The sequence below is a fragment of the Xiphophorus hellerii genome, chromosome 20 (assembly GCF_003331165.1).
Source record: "Xiphophorus hellerii strain 12219 chromosome 20, Xiphophorus_hellerii-4.1, whole genome shotgun sequence".
Lineage (NCBI taxonomy): Eukaryota > Metazoa > Chordata > Actinopteri > Cyprinodontiformes > Poeciliidae > Xiphophorus > Xiphophorus hellerii.
The window spans coordinates 34,063,713-34,081,187 of record NC_045691.1 but is presented as its reverse complement, the minus strand read 5'-3'; the positions used below and the strand labels follow the sequence as shown (position 1 = coordinate 34,081,187).

General features: G+C 38.9%; 2 protein-coding genes across 2 annotated transcripts in view; both read left to right on the top strand.

Annotated features, from left to right (window-relative positions):
• Positions 1–4,151, top strand: part of gxylt2 (glucoside xylosyltransferase 2) — a 28,624-nt gene extending 24,473 nt beyond the window's left edge. Inside the window, exon 7 of the mRNA XM_032548982.1 lies at positions 1,928–4,151. Within this exon, the coding sequence (XP_032404873.1) occupies positions 1,928–2,104 (177 nt within the window). The 3' untranslated portion in view covers positions 2,105–4,151. The remainder of the gene's footprint in view (positions 1–1,927) is intronic.
• A 1,353-nt stretch (positions 4,152–5,504) lies between these two features.
• ppp4r2b (protein phosphatase 4, regulatory subunit 2b) lies at positions 5,505–17,475 on the top strand. The gene is made up of 9 exons (XM_032548983.1): positions 5,505–5,651; positions 6,324–6,405; positions 12,026–12,196; positions 13,557–13,650; positions 13,740–13,777; positions 13,880–13,954; positions 15,096–15,236; positions 15,329–15,606; positions 16,102–17,475. The coding sequence occupies exons 1-9, from the start codon at positions 5,618–5,620 to the stop codon at positions 16,446–16,448; spliced, it is 1,260 nt and encodes a 419-aa protein (XP_032404874.1). The 5' UTR covers positions 5,505–5,617; the 3' UTR covers positions 16,449–17,475.

The following is a 17,475-nucleotide window of genomic DNA, read 5'->3' as shown; positions in this document are numbered from 1 at the left end:
GACACATTCTCTCCAACATTGCTATTTGAAAACTAATAAGTGCCCACATAGTGATGGTACAACATGTTCAGGGAGGAGCTTTCCCCTGTCCTCCTCGAGTCTCTTAGCTGGACTCTGGAATAGGGCAGAGATGCCACCATCTTGGAGAGAAGCTGTAATATCTGTCCTCCCTAAAGAAGGGAAAAACATTGAGTACTGTGAATCATATTGAATAATCTCAATTCTGAATGTTGATTCTAAACTTTTTACATCAATAATCTCAATGGGAATAGAGCATTATTTGACAGATTCATGAAGACCAAATGGGGTTCATTAAAGGCCAGCAAATTCATGACACCACAATACAAACACTACATATAATAGACCACGCTAAGAAGCAGCTGCAGCACTGCGGGGGGTGGAGAAGAGAGCACGGTGATCTGAGAAACACTAAAGGAATCTTAGTGTGTGGAATATTAACTAACCTGGTCTGCCGATTAGATACTGTACAGATCAACGAAGAAGAGAGCAGGTGGTGCACTGATGGGAGGTTCAGGGGTGAGAACCCGGGGAGGAGGAGTGTTGATGCGGGGTGGCGCTCCTGCTGTCTGCTTCGGTCCCGTACATGTTCAGCAAAATCACAATTCCTAATCCAAATTCCTGGGTCAGACGGGCTACAGTCATACATGAAGAGGCAGTGAACAGAATATTTATCCATAGCAGGATATAGAGTGGGTGGGGAATCTGTAATACAGGCGTGGGCCGAGATCCAGATAGACAACCAGCAACAATCCGACCAGGGCAAAGCCAGGGGGCAAATCCAGGGAACAAGAGAGCACAACAATGATGGTGTGATGAAGAGTGCGGGAAACCTACTTGCATAATACATTCGATAATATTGCAGCATGAGTGTGAATGAGAAAGGAAAAAACAAAAGAAAAAGAGAAAGAAGGGAAACAATCAGGGAGTAGCACAGGTGCAAGAAATAATGATAATGAGGAACATAAAATGGATCGGCTCAAAACAAAAGATACAAATCACCATATGAACATCGCAGTTCCATATTTGGAACAGGTTGATGTCACGATCAACCTATTGGATCTCACGTTCTCACGATCAGCTTTTGGATATAAACATTTTGGTAAATGTTTATATCAAATAGCTTTATTTTTTTTCCAATAGCTGTATAAATTTTTTTTTGTGCAATGGGTTGCAGCTGGCTTCTCAAAAGCATCTCAATAAATTGTATGACAGAGTTACCCTCCTGTCCTTCTGGGACCCCAAAGATACACATGTTTCTTCTGGAGTGGGACTTTAAATAAAGTACTTAGACTGGAGTTTCCTCTGCTGCTCGATGCAGGAGCCCAGCACCTCGATTGCCACCTTCTCCCAGTTGTCAGCTTGATGCACACTGGCGTCTCCCTTGTCGATCCACTCAGCCAGGCCCTGTACATCAGTGACAATACTGTCCAGCTTACCGTTAATCTCATGTCCCAAATGGTCAATGTCTTGTTTTGGTTTTCCATTGTTCCCCTTTAAGGCCATCTTCAAATCATTGATACCCTTAAGTATTCCATCCGAGTCCATGGTTGTTCCGGGGTTCTCAACTCCTGGCCCAGCCACGTTGTTGCTAGCTTCATTCGGACGCTTGTTAGTTTTTTGCGGCCGGAGTACTTTTATCCTAAGCTCTGAGCATCTTTATCAATTTTTTATGGCTCAACGTGCTTCTCCTCCTGTTCATAAATTACGTTGTCAAGGTAGCAAGCAGATTAATGAATGGAGGTTTTTGATATTAAGGTAAGAGAGAGGTTCTGGTGCGACCATTATTCCATATGCTTCATGAAATCCAAAACTTGATGACTTCCCTTTTTTCAAAAATAAAAAAAGAAGCTAATTACACTGAAATAACTTTGGGGTTGGATGCTGATGACTGACTGTTTCTCCACAGTTCCCCTTTGAGGACAACATGTTCCAGTCACTCTTCTATCCCATCCAGAACAAGTTCTTGGACACTGTCAACACTCTGTGTGGTCGGATTCCCCAGGTCTTCCTCAAGCAGATAGAAAAGGCGATGAAGACTGTGTTTGAGGCGAATGTAGTGCGCCATGTCAGACCGCGCAAGTGACTGAGGTTGGAGAGCTGGACTTTCTATGGATTATGAGCAGCAACGGGATATGTTGAAGCAAACTGGAGGTTGTGTGGGTTGGTAGTGCTGGACACTATGAACCTCCTAGAATGGGTTACTTTACAAGACAATGGACTGCGATGATTTGGTGGAATGAACAGACAGTGCCTTGCTAAAGTTTTTCCACCCCCTTTAACTGGAGTTTCATATTTTACTACGTTGCAATGCCAAGCTTTAATGTGTTTTATTAGGGCGGACCAACACAAAGGAGTTTGATTAAGCCCCCTAGTCAATACTTTTTCCAAACAAATTTTTGCCCATTCCTCTCACACTGCAGAGCGTTCCTTAAACTAACGATGCACCGATTCACTTTTTTCACTTTCGATACTGATACCAATATATGAGGTTTAGTATCAGCTGATACAGTACAGAAAAACAATGTTGAATTGACGTAGGTAGTATCTTTTTTTTAAACACAGATATAAATGTACTGTATCAAATTACAAATTTGATAACTGCACCAGTACAGCTCATTTAAATACAGAACAGCTTAACAAGGTTGGTCAAACGTATGAAAACAGTACAGCTTTAATTTAAGTCAGTGCAATTAGGAATATCACAGCCAATGTAAAATAATGAAGAAACTAAAACAGACAAAAATAACAGGTTGACTGCTTTGGTCAAACATGTAAAAAATAAACTTCAACAAAACATATTGATCTTATTTCTGGCTTATTTAAAAAGATTTTAGCCGATACCAATTTTTTTAGTAACAAAGATGCTAAGTGGAGAACAATGGGGTGACTATTTTAACCACACATGTAGACGTGACCCGTCAGCCTTCCCTCCCCAAAGAACAAAAGGTTGATTTTCAGACTTGTTGAGGTAGATAAGATCTGTGGATGAATTTTTTTTCTCATGTAAGTATTGGCTGATCGCCAGTCTCCCAAAATAAAGGAAATTGGGGGCAATTTATCAGTGCACTCATATTTATAGTGCTTTCATTAGCAACACAACTACAATTCTTGATATTTTTAATAGAATAATAGGTGCTATAAAATATAGCATTTTTTAAAATAAATATGCAAAACTCCATTGTAAATTACTTACACCTTGCAATTCAAATTAAATGTTGAAAAATTTTACATTTTTGCACTGGATAAAAAAGTAGAAAACTGGTTATCTATTATTAGCTCAGTTCTTTTGTTTCACTTTAAATATGCACTGTTTTGTGTTGGTCTGTCATAAAAAATCATATCAGGCCGCATTGTGGTTGTAATTTGACAAAATATGTGCAGTTCAAGGAGTATGAATATTTAAGTAAAGGCACAATGCTGATCAATGATGCAACAGAATATTTTTGCCTTTTTTTCCATCCTGTGGTTCTACAAAAATAAGAATGTATCACATAAATTGCCATGGGTAAAGAAAATAATGAAGGTAGCACCTCATCAAAAGCGCAGAAGAATATTTTTAGGTATTTTTTTTTTGTTATGTGTTTTCCAAATTGATATTTTTTCTCACTTTTCAGGCAATATTTAATAACAAACAAGTAACTTTCAGAAATATGAACCTTTTAGCAGTATTTTGAATCATAGGCATGTAAATGAGAACAATCCAATAATTTTGGGTCTGTTTTGCAATTATGCCACTATCAGTACAACACAATAAATTAAATATTATATTTTATGTTGAAGACAGATCCTTAAAATGCACTTTGTGACATTAAAATAGGTTTTTATTATTATTCTTTTAAAGTGAATGTTTGCAACTTTGCTTGACTTAAATCAAACCAAATGTGCAAGGTTTTTTTATGGACTTAGTATGGTTGAGAATGTGCCATAAAAATATTATTTTGTGCCATGTTTACTATCAGAAGATTTGGAAGTGTGCGTGTGTTTGAAAAAGTGTCTCTGCTTGAAGATTTGTTGTGTGCCTGAGTTGTTTTTTTTATGTGTTATAATAGTGTAATTGTGTCACATATCTCGACTTGCAAATTTAAAATATAGTCCACATGTTTCTAAATAAAACAATGTAATGTTTTGAAGCTGCTTCAGTCCAATTTTTCTTACACTATATTCAATTAAAAAACCTTGTTTGTCCTGAGGGGCAAAAAGTTGTCCCTGGGGGGTAATTTTAAAAATGCTGCAAGTATGGTTCTATTTAAATATTAAATACGCTCATCTTGAGGATGCATTTAAGACAAATGCCTTCTGGGAGAAAAATATGGTCTTGGGAGACAATAAATATATTTAAAGGAAATGTTTGCACATTCTGTTCCAAAAAGTATGCAAGCAGAGCTCCAAGCTAAAGTCACAGAAGTTTCCCTTTCAAAAAGATTTAGGATTTATAAGAAAAATAACACAGATTAATAAGAAATTACATGACATAGGTCATCATTTTCTACATGTTTCTGAACTGATCCTGACTTTAGATTAAAAAAAAATAGTGAGTTATTCCAACTAATTTAAATAAACTTTAAATTCTGGAGGCAAATATTCAGTCACAATTATGCCAAAAGCTTGTTGAGTTCTATAGACAGTGCATAACTGACATATAGCTTGCTAAGGAACTTTTAACCAAAAAATGTGGGGAGTGTAAGTACAGTCGTATTCAATAAATTACAATGTGCATTCAAATGAGGCCAGTTTGTCAGAATAAATGTACCTTTTGAAAATAACATTTATTTTTTAAATAAATGTTACTTATTAGAAGTACTACGCCATTTTCATTAAGTCCACATTTCTGTTTTTAAATATAGTTTTTTATTGGTGTGATTTAATATTATAATTTTAAATGTCTTGATCTTATTACTTGCACGTAAAAAATTAAATAAATAACAGATATACAGGCTTTCAAACATTCTTCTGTGTGTAATTAACTTATATAATGGGTTTCACTTTAGTGATAAAGTTCCTGACATAAATGTGATTTTCAGTAATATTCTAATTTATTGAATGGGTCTGTATAAATTTGACCATGTATTTGTAAGTAACTATTAAAAGGATTTTAGCTGTTATATTGAACAAACACTCCATCATGGAAAAAGAGTTCAGACGAAGTATAATCTTTTTACCAGAACTTTATAGAATGACATAATGCAATTTAGAATCTTGAATTACTTAAATAATAAGAAAGAAAATAGGATGTTTTTGTAAATAAGAAATTGTGCCTTCTAGGGTTGTGTCTAATGTAGGACAGACACCATAAGTAACAAACAATACTATCTAATATCTGGACAATATGGGGATACAAAATTTCGTTTTGTTCTTCTACAAAGTTTTTCTTTTATATATTTGTAAAACTTCCTCCCAGTGATATTTTAAAGGCTGTGGGGATAGAGTGTGGTCCACTCACAACTGGTTGTGTGTCTGCTGCTAAACAGCCGGTGACCTCACGGCGCCATATTAAAATGCTCCCTCCTGTCTGCCTGTGAGCTTGTAGCTTAGCAGCAGCGGCTAGCCACCACTCTGCCTTTTACATCCTCAAGCCTGACAAGAGGGCAACGACGTGATGGAAATTGACTCGCTTGAAGAGGCGCTCAGAGGTCACAAATAGAATTTCGATTTCTTCGTTTTGATTAAGAACGCCTCGTAAAACAGATGTTTCGAAATAGTTGTTTTTCTAAAAGAAAAACGTGTTGCTAGCTAGCTACCTGTTTAGCTTTAGCTGATGCTAACATAACAAGTGCTTTTACGGAACTGTTAGCCGTGTGCTCACGGTGTTCGCTACAATAAGCCAACATGTTAAAATGATTAACCAGTACATTTAAACGCTAATACTGTTTTCCTATTGTAAGTAGTTGGCTTAGACTGACTTTTAGGCCACTGCTTTCAGGTTTTGTGTAGAACCGTTTAGCGGTCGCCTTGTTCGGACTAACTTAGCATTCCAAGCTATTCGGGTAACTTGTGCCAGTTTTAGCTAGAAAGCGCTCTGAACTAGATTGATTATGTAAATAAACTAGGCGAATCAAATGTTCCGACGGCTTGACTGAGACAGGTGTAACCGACCACCTGCTAACTGATAGCATATTTGGTTGAAGTAGATGATAACTGAAGGAAATTAAACATCCAGTTTTACGTCACAGAGTTACCACAATTGAGCATTATGCCAGGATAAATGAAAACCCCTTCTTCTAAACAACAGTGTCAACAGAAAATAATGAAGGTAGCACCTCATTATTGACACTACTGTCTCCTCTTTTTTGACCTCATTACAGATTTTGATAAGAAAGCGAAGAAGGAGCCTACCCCCCTTTTGGAACAATTTTTATGCCATGTTGCCAAGACTGGACAGACCATGTAAGTGAAACCCACAGGCCCCATTTTTGCTATTCAATCGTGCATATATGCAAAGAAAAGTGGCTGATAGCTGTTCAGTACAAGCTAAAAGAATGTTTAGGTTCAAGACAGACTTTTTTTCTTTTGTCTGGTGTGTGTGTGTGGGGAGCGGGGGTGTTTGGATATTTCACAACTCTTAAGCATACACATAAATGTATGCTAGGCAGAAAAAAATAAAAGAATTGCAATTCCTATTGAAGACATGAGTGTATCAATGATGTTCTGTTCAAACTGAGAAATACGATTATTTTTCAGCAAGTGTGAAAGGACCTTCTGTGCTGTAAAAAATTGGGAGACGTTATCATCTTGCATAGATGAGCCAAGATATGTGTAACTACTAAAATCATGACCGAATGAGTCAGATTTATAAGGGATTATAAATAATCCCAAAACTTTATGTAGTTATTGGTTGTTCTGGTTAAAGATTAATGTAGCTTTATGGATAGCGTACAGAATGCTATACTTGGGTGTAAGCTATAGGTCAGGGGTCACCAACTTTTTTGAGACTGGGAGTTACTTCATGGGTACAGAGGAACAAGAAGGGCTACTTGTTTAATACAGACATAAATTATATTTTCTCAGCCTTTATGACAATAATACATATATGATTACATGCTGCCTGATTATATTAATGTTAGGGACTACTCACAATAGGTATCAGTAATGATTTACCGTTGCAGATATGGTTAATCGTTACTATGTGATCAGAAGTTCTTAGTTCACAGAGTTTTAAGTTTGATTTCTTTTTGAAGCTCTTCTGTGTGATTCTAAATTGCCCACAAGTGTGACTGAGGATTGTTGCAGTAGCACCTGCTGCTGTACGCACTGTGCCTATATTGAGATTTTCCTTTAAATAAAAAAACAAAAAGAATAGTTATTGTATTTTTTATTATCCAACCCTCTTTACTATTAACAAAATTGTGGAGAAAAAAAGATCTTTTGTGTCAAAACATCTTGTATGTAGCGCAGATCAGTGTCAGTCTGTGGGGGTGGGCATGCCAAAGCCTAAATCTTATTGGTCAGTTTGCTTTTGTTTATTTTTCAGCTTGGCGCTTTTTCTGTAAGCTAAAAATGAATGAGTGGCGTTTTATCCTCCCGTAGTTCTAAGAGCTTTTGTTTGATCGCGGCTGAGCTTTTTACAGTGTCCGCGGTTCTGGTGGGGGTCGCGGGTTTATTAGCCTTTTTGTGGTTTCGCGAACAGAAAAGCTGACTTGTCACCTGTTGTCTTGGGGGGAAAAAAAGTCAGACGTATCGGAGGGTACACACAAAACGATCACTGCACCTGACGTGCAAGAGCACAACCACCTCTCCAACGCGCATCATGTGCACGTCGCACAAAACCAGCACAAACCTAAACCACAAAAGCAGCGCAAACGATGCTAAGTAATAAAGGCATGGAAGTGAAACCTACCCATGTGATCCATGGAAAGAGGATGATGTTGATTCCCAGGTTGAAGTCCAGACGTCCAGAGGAGGAGAAGGTGAAGCAACAATATTTGCTTAATGTCTTTCTACTCTTTTGGGGAACGTTTGGACTAGATTAAATTATTTAACCCACAGTCTGAGACGCTCAGTAAGAGCGGCAGATGTCAGCCAATTGGTGACCCATCGGCTCTTCAGTTCAAGAAACATCAAAGAAGCTCATAAACTGGTGACCCGCCAGAACCGCGCACAAGGTATAAAACTCAGCCGGGATCCAAACAACCGCTCTTAGAACTACGGAGGGATCAAACTCCGCTCATTCGTCTTTAGCTTGCAGAAAAAGCACCAAGCTGCCAAATAAACAAAAGCAAACTGACCAATAAGATTTAGGCTTTGGCGTGCCCACCCACATAGACTCGCTACGTACAAGATGTTTTGACACAAAAGATCAGTTTTTCTCCACAATTTTATTAATAGTAAAGAGGGTTGAATAATACGAATTCCAGAAATTATTCTTTTTTTTTTTTTTTCTTTTTACTTGAAGGAAAATCTGAAGGTACTCTGAATGGGTCCAGCCGTATAGCTGCAGGCGCTACTGCCCTCCGATAATATCCTGCAGGCATCTGCGCATAATTCTGAACTTTAACCCTAGAAAAGACTCTTATACATAAAGCAATTTATTTTAAATGTTTTCATAATTGACTTTTTAAAATCTAAATCTAAACAAATGTTATTACTTCAATGTAAAAACATTTAATTAAATATATTTAAAAAATTGTTTACAGTGCTCCCCAATGACAATGGCTATTTTTAGAACTTGCTCTGCGGGTGACTGACAATGTCCCCTCGGCGATCGGGTGCCTGCAGGCACCGTGTTGGTGACCCATATTATAGACAATGAATTAATTTTGGTAATAAGTATTTTTTCTCAATGTGGAAAGTATTTAGACTGAAATGCACAATGTGTATACTGAATGAGTCAAATGGGAGTTGGAATTTATAAGGGTTGACTTATCTCTGCTCTTAAGTAAAATATGAAGGTTTTATTTTATGTTTGATTTCTATATCAAATCACACTGTTATGCCAAGTAGTTATTTGCAAACACAAATAACTACTTGGATTCAATATTTGGTAGGATATCATATTTTAAGTGAGATTCTAATAGTATATTGGGCCAGCTTGATGGTCTGTAATCCCTTGAGACAGTCGATATTTATATTTTCAGTGTGAATTGTTAAATTGTCGGATGTTGAGATGGAAAAGAAAATAGTCAAACATGGGAGTTAGTTGTACTCTAATTCAGTGTTTTCACAGTTGGAGGCTCAAAGTTGGAGAGAAGATAAGAAAAAAACAAGCAAAAAAAATTAATCTATAAATTTTTTCTAATCACATTTTCAATTAAATTGATTTCTGATTAAAATTCATTTCTTTTCCAATTTAATAATGTATTGTATTAAATACAATACAATAGCTGTATGACACCATTAGCTCACTGCAGATGAAGCACCCAGAGATGTTTTACTTGTTTGTGGGAGACTTTGTTCACATAAAACTGCCCAGTTTTTACCAGCATGTCACCTTTTCTACATGGGGAAGACAACACTGTGTGTACACTAACATTCACTCTGCATACAGAGCTTTTCTTTGCCAACATTTTGGCCTCTCTGACCACATCTCTATTCTGCTGGCGTCAGCATATCATCCGCTGATGATATGGATTAGTCACTGTGTGGCCCAGGGATGCAGCCTGTGTTCTCCAAGACTGTTTTCAGTCTTGGAATTCACAGACTGGCAGGTCTTCAGAGAGGCAGCTACTTATGAGGGAGAGGTAGACCCGGAGGAATACACCTCCTTTGTTCTTGGCTTCATTTCCAAGTGTGATGATAATGTCACCAACACTAAGACAGTAACCTGTCACCCGAACCAGAAACTCTGACTGAAGGCTAAGGTGAGATCTCTGCTGAAATCTAGGGATGCTGCATTCAGGACTGGTGAGGCATCAGCACTCTGAGAGGTGAGGAAAGGACTGACTGTTGGCATTCTGAGGGCCAAAGCCACATATGCCCAGAAAATTCAAGGTTACTTCACCACCAACGACCCCCAGCGCATGTGGAAGGGCATCAAGTGCATCAGAGATTACAATATCAGGGATGCAGAATGCAGAAACCCCTCATTGCCAGATGCACTCAATAAGTTCTTTGCCCGCTTTGAGGATCCTGACACCCCCTCAGCACCAGACTCATGCCACCACCTGGTGACGCACTCCTCTGTAAGACCACATCAGATGTGAGGAAGTCCCTTCGGGAAACCAATCCCCATAAAGCTGCAGGCCCTGACAACATCCCAGGGTGGATACTGAGGGATTGTGCACATCAGCTGTCTGAGGTGTCGGCAATCGTGATGGGCAGATAAGGCCTCATTGGGTGTATGGCACATTTCCCAAACTGTGTCAATACTGTGTTGAAACTGTGTTGCTATATCACTTGATGGTGACATCTGCTGGATTTTAAAAGCCATTCCAGGCAAATGCAATGAAGACTGGAAATAGACTGAACAGGGTTCATTCATGTATTTAAAAACATCAGCTGCTGTAACAACTTTGGGTCGAGGCGATTGCACCATTTCTCCTGCTTTTGAGAACACCCTTTCACAGGGGACTAATGATGACGGTGTACAGAGAAATTTAATTGCAAGTTTGTATAACGTAGGGTAATGTAGTCATTGCGTTTCCCAGTAGTGGATCTTGTGATCTTGGCGTGTTCGCCTCAGAGATGCGTCTTTGAACCTCGATAATGGCATCGGTGGTGACATTTGAATTAGCCTTGTTCTCTTCAGCTTCCATGTCCAGCTGCTGCCACAGGTTATCATCTGAGGAAAAAAATAAAATGCATAAATTACACTCCATGTAATTCATTGTAATTACATGGAATAATTTGCAAGAACATTAAAATACACATTTAACAATCATGACAAACCTGAACTGGGAGCAGATGGTTGAGTTGAAGGTCCAAATTTGGGCATCTTCCATTTGTCCGTCCAGTGTTTCTCATTTCTGCTGCACACTCTAATTTTAGTCTTTTCATTGCATCATTGGCTTTTGAAGCACCTAAGAATCCCATCGTCTTGTACCAAGGGTCCAGTAATGTTGGTATAGTCATTCCACTTAATGACTCCAGGTTGCACAGTGTTTCTAGTGTTCTTCTCTTAAGGTTTTCCACAAGATTAATTGCGGTTTTCATGGTTACATTTAATGCATTGTGAGGCAGTGAGTGTGATGCACCATTTTAAGCATTGGAATTACACTTTCCACTCCCCCCAGATCCAACAGCTTGGTTAAATAGAGCAAGCACAAGGAATGTGTTCTCTATGATTTTGTTATCATCTGTAGTTAGCTGAGGTATGTCGCTTTTTAAAGAGGCCAGGGACACCAACACTGACTCCTTCTGTTCCACCATGCGTTCCAGCATTAAATACATGCTGTTCCATCTAGTTGATACCTCATTCATTAATTTCTTCACTGGTCCTCTAGTCTGTAGCTGGACTTCTTCTCTTTCTTCTTTTCTCTCTGCCAGCTTCTCTTTGGCTGTAGTACTGGTTCTAATGTATGCAACGATCTGCCTTGTTTTACTTCTGATATCAGTGAGAGTCTCAATTTGGTAACATGATTTTAGAACTGCTGAATTTAAAGAATGCGCTATGCAAATCGTGTGCCTGATTAGGAACTTTCTGACACATCCAATCATGTTTGCAGTCACACCTGTGACCAGACATGTCACTTTCTCTGATATGGCCTACTTCTCCATTATTTATTTATTTTTCCTTGGGCCAGATTTTCAGCAGTGTTCCACTCCCAACATTTACTTACAAAATGTATGGTTCTCATTGTTGACATAGTGACAGATCATAGCCAGGTAAGTCTCCATGTTGAGGGATGTTCACATGTCAGTTTGTTAGGCTAACTGCAACTGCATATACATTTCTACAATTTCTGGCTACTTAGTTAACATGAATTTACATAAAAGCTACTTTTTCTGATTTAAAAACCTCAGAAAAAGGTTTTCTGAACCTGTTCTGAATGCAGAACCTCTGCATTTCAGAACCTCTGTTTTGGTTTTTGTATTTCACCTCATGATTTTATTTATTTTTTTATTCCTCCAGGGTTCCATGGTCACAATTCAAGAACTACTTCCTGTTTAAATTGGAAAATGTGATGGATGACTTCAAAGCCTCCGCACCTGAGCAAAGAGCTTCGGCGAACCCAAACGTGGAGTCGGTTCCGTTTGAGGATATGAAGGAGAGAATCTTGAAGATAGTGAAGGGATACAATGGGTAGGTGCCTCCGAGAAATGTTACATCCGGTAAATTATCTTAAAAGAGGTGTGTCCAAAGTGCAGCCCATGTGCCATTTGTGGCCATTGGAGTGATGTCTTGTAGCCCACAACTGCAGTTCAAGAATGATACAAATTTGTTTCTTGAATTTTTTATTATCAGAAATTAATACGGACAATTTTCAACTTGGCCCTAACATTAATGCTGCTAAATTTGATGCAGCTGCGCGCATTAACTCTAAGTGGACAAAGCAATCGATTTGGTTTGATGCGCCATGTAAACGTAAAAATAATAAAATATAGTCACGCATCCTGCTGGTTTTGAGGTGAGCGCGAAAGCTCCATCGCAGGCTGAACCTGCATGATGAGTGGTTAACACTAGTTTGTTAACCACTGGCCAACCGGGAACACATGCAAACACTTTAAATTGCAGACAGAACCACACGCTGGGCAGCATGTTGAGATGTAAACTCATATGCTGCTCTGAATTCTTTGTTCACAGATATAAATCATTCTCACCGCTTGCTCAACACGCACCTCTGAAATGCGACTACGGGTTATACCTGTTTTTCACATAGATCTGCGCAACCAGAGCTAACGCGGTGGGTTTTCTTGACTCCTACATTGATCAGAAACTCTGGAAGGAAACATACGGGGTTGATGTAAATATCCATACAGGTCAGCCCTTGTCCAGTTTGAGTGAAAGGAGGGACGCTGAGGGTAAACTTCAGAGATCAAGCAGTGGCAGCGCGCGAGGCAACGCGTAGAGGCGCTAACGGTGTGATTGGTTGCTCTCCTGGCTTTGTACCATTTAAATGCATCAACTATAAACCTTTCTTTTAGGAATAATTCTGCTCTGCAAGTAAAATGCTCAGCACAACTGAGACGCTTGCAGTGGCTTATTTAAAGAAAAATAATTAAAAATTAGGCAATTTTTTTTCTTTTCCCTAAAAACATAAACATGTAACGCTTAGCTTGGTGGGAAGTCAAGCAAAGCATGGGGGTGCCGCCAGGCTTTTAATACACTGAGGAGAATCCTGCTTCAGATATTTCACAATTTTATTCCAGCAGTGTGATTAATAAATCTTTTCTTTTAAAAGACCCACCTTCCAGCCTGAATGGAAACATTTAAATCAAACTTTATTCATGGGTTGTAATGACCAACCCATGTTGAGTTTAAACCTAAATCTAAATGAGTCTATAACTGACGCATTTCACTGTTTTTATTTGTAAAACATTGAAAAAAACCTTATGTAAAAGGCAACAATTCTGCATTGTTTGATTTTTAGGTGACAAAATTATGTTAGAAACTGTAAAAAAAAAAAGTAAAAAAAAAGTTTTTTGTTTGGTTTTTTTCTTAGAATCCCCTTCACAATCCAGCGATTGTGCGAGCTGCTCACAGAGCCCAAAAGGAACTACACTGGAACAGATAAGTTCCTTCGAGGCGTGGAGAAGGTTGGTTCTAATCGGTGTCTGTGATTGTGCCTCTAAACTTTTCAAATGGTTGTTTTGTTCTAAATTGAGCTTCGTTGTTTCTGTTTTAGAATGTGTTGGTGGTAAGCTGTGTCCATCCAACTTCAGAGTAAGTGTATGGTGTACGCTAAAGAATCACTGTATTTTTAGATGCACCAGTGGGACAATCACATTTTTAATCTTGTTTTAATCTTTTTTTCTTTTTTTTCAGGAAAAACGGATGCAGCACTGTTAACCGAATGAATGGAGTGATGCTTCCAGGAAATGCATCTGCTTTTATAGAGAGGTAGAAAACTGAAATCAATCTTCTTTTTTTTTGTAACTCTTGAGTCCTCGTTCTTAAAAAGTCTTATATTAATGTGTCTAAATTCAAGGCCTTAAAATATCTTACAGGGTTTCCCCTAGAAAACTTGCTAAGCCCGGTGGTCGGGGCACCAGGGCAGTCACCAGCGTCCCATCGTGTTTTGTATTTAAAATTGTTACATTGACAGGAAATGTAAAAATATTAAAGGTTAATTATCTTACTGGAAAATATTGTTGACAATGCGTAAACACACAACTATAGAATCTTAATAACGACTCTAGAGTTGTGTGTTTATGAATCTCTATAAAGGTTCACCTCTGTTAAATCCCAATCAAGTAATCAACCAGTAGATCTTCAAACACTATCTAATGCTGGTCACATTTAGAACCGGCCCATGGCATAAATGAACTAAACAGTTGCCCTTTTACCCACAGACCTTCATGGGTCCTCACCAATGTTAACATTTTAACATGGACCCTCGATCTGGAATTTTAACATTTGTTTAGGAAGAATGACAATGCTGTTCAATTTTACTTAATGGTTTCAGCAGGGATAAATTAAGATCTTCATAGTTAGATTGTAGTTAGAATTTGACAAAAATGAGTTTAATTTTTGTGTACTTCTCATCAAATTCCAATTACCACAGATTGCTTTTAGGCTCAGCTAATTAAACTTGGCCGCGGGCTTCATTAAGCCTGGTGGCCTGCAATGCGAATAATACAGTATGGGAACCCTTGGTCTTAACCTCATTAAGAATCGTTATTGGCTTTAAATAATTAGAAGTCTTGCATTTTGTTATGGCAGGACCGTTTAATGTAGGGTTTTTTCTCCCTGGACTTCTATCGGGCAAAAATTTGAGTCGCACACAAATATTTTTATTGCATTCTGTGACTCAAGGTGGTACCTTTGCTAGCTAACTGGCCAGGTATTTGTGACTGTATCATTGGTGCAGTTTTTGCTATGGTTGATTATAGTGGAACAAGTTCTGTCAACCATCCCCTCTAGTTATGGATTTTTCAATTTTAAATTTCATTAAAGATTGCATTAAAAAAGTCTTATAGTCTTAAATTTGGCTTATTGAAAAATGCAGATACTCTGTAACTATTTTTTTAATGTCTGTCAGGAAAGTAAACGGTCCAGGAACCCCTCGACCGTTGAACAGACCAAAGGTGTCACTGGCCAACTCACTAGCAGCCAATGGTCTACCAGACAGCACAGACAACAAAGACCTCAACACAGAGCAAGATGACAACCAAGACACCAGGTAGGACAGGATCTATAGAAAACACATCTGCCCTCTTCAACACAACTAGCAGTTGGAATCTGTTTCTGTCATTTGTCTCCATTCCTCGTTAGCAACATTTTGCCTTCAGAAGGCTCCCCGGGGAGCGCTGTGAAGAACAAACACTCGGACGAAGAGGAGGAGGAAGAGGACATGGAGGCTGAACACCAAGAGGTGAAGAGACTGAAGTTCTGTAAAGACGAGGAGGAAGAAGAGCAGGAAGTGGAGACGCCGAGGTCCTCAGACAGCAGCCACCACTCTAAAGAAGCAGAAGCCATGGTTCAAGAGGAAGAGGAGGAGGAGGAGGAGAAGAAGGAGGCGTTCAGCACTGAAGCTGCCACTGAGGAGCTAGGTGAGTTCTGATTGGATTCATTTCTTTTTTTAATGTTCTCCCCATCAGGCTTACAGACAAGGGTTCTACTCCAAGCTGCCCAGAGTTTTTGGCTTGCTGCCAAAGTTGGCTTTAAATTGTTTATCTACTTTAAAATGTGTATTACACAAAATAATTAGCTGAATAATAGACTATGGAGAATACTGAGGCATAAATTTGCTGCTCCACCAGACCCACTAATAAATAGCCAACAACGTAATGAAAAGTGATAACAGAGTACCAAACTGAAGAGAGAGCTTAGGAGGGTGGGGTTCTGTGTGGATATATATATATAAAATACAAAATTATTTTTTTTAACTGTCCTGCCTACTGATTTAAAAAAAAAAAGGAAAAAAAAGTTTCTGGTTGGGTGATGACCAGCCTGGTTTGTGGTGTATCTCTAGCTGTTGACAACTGCTTTATAAAAACAGATACGTGTATTTAAATGTAGCCGTATATTGTACAATTGTTGTTTAGAACCAACTAGCGGCACAGTGTCTGAGAGTTGCGAAGGATCCAAGCAGGATGGGAGTGATCCGGCTGAGAGGGAGGTACCATGCGCTTCAGAAGAGGAGGGTAGCGACATGGACCAGACAGACCAGCAGGCCCCCACTAGCGTCCAGGAGAACCAGGAGAGCAGCCGGGACGGAGAGGAGAGAAGCAGCGACCCGGTCATCAGCAGAAGCAGCAGCAGTACAGAGGAGGGGGCAGAGGCAGCCCAAGAGGAGGCCGCTGTCGCTCCCTCCTTCAGTACAACTGAACCTCCTACAGAGGGCGCCACCTTAAACACTGAGACCACCGAGGAGCCTATGGAGCAGGATTAGACTGAAGGCCCCCCCTTCTTCCTGCAGTCGCATGTGACCGTAAACCAGCTCGTTCTTTCCATCAGTGGTCGCCAAGACGACAGATGAACACCTCGCCCCGTCTCTGGACACTCCTCCAAAATAGCTACTATTTTGGAGGAGTGCATTTTCTGGGCTCCAGAAAATATTTTTTCTTTTTATTGGAATATTTTACAGGTTTTTGTTTTAAAATCCAGCAGGGTTGATTTTATTAGCCTTGGAATTTTTTTCCTCTAATTATTTTGATGATCAGTGAGTTTATTTTGACCTCTGTGGTTTATAGCTCAAGTTTTGGACCATTTACTCCAACTTGTAACAGGAAGTAACATGCCATTCTACAGACTATTATCATTTAGGAGACTTTTCATAAGAAGTAAAACCACTTCTGAGTTTTTAAGTGTTGATTTATCTTTAATCCACCAGGCTCCATCAGCTCCATCAATTTTACAATTGATTTCTCAGTTCCTGTGAGATGAGAAGCTTTTATTTTTACCACTTGCTATCCTCATATTTGAAGCGTCTTTCCACAGTGATACACTACCAGTCCCACTGAACTATACAGACATGCTCCCTTTTGTAGTAGCATCCTCTGTAAACTGACGTTTTCTTGGATGCATACAACCATAATTTATTATGATTTCAGTTCACTGACTTCTTCTGGAGTACGTTTTTGGGGGTGTTTTTTGTCTGCCGGTTGTAGTTCCTGAAAAAACCAGCTGTAAGTACAAAGATGGAGCGCTTTCTTTGTATCGTGATGTCACCACGTTGTTTCACCGACTGACCGATATCCAGTTTTTGGTTACAGTTCTACACCTGTTTCTGCAGCTGTACTTTTTTGATATTTAGAATTTTAAATTTCTGTAAAGTAGATTTTTTTGTAGATTGTAATACAGTATGTGTTCACTGCCTTTGTGAAACAATATATTATTGTATAATTTCTGTGTATACTCTGAATGCTTTTGCTTTCAGCGCGGTATTCAGAAATAGCAATAAATGTTAACATTTTTAA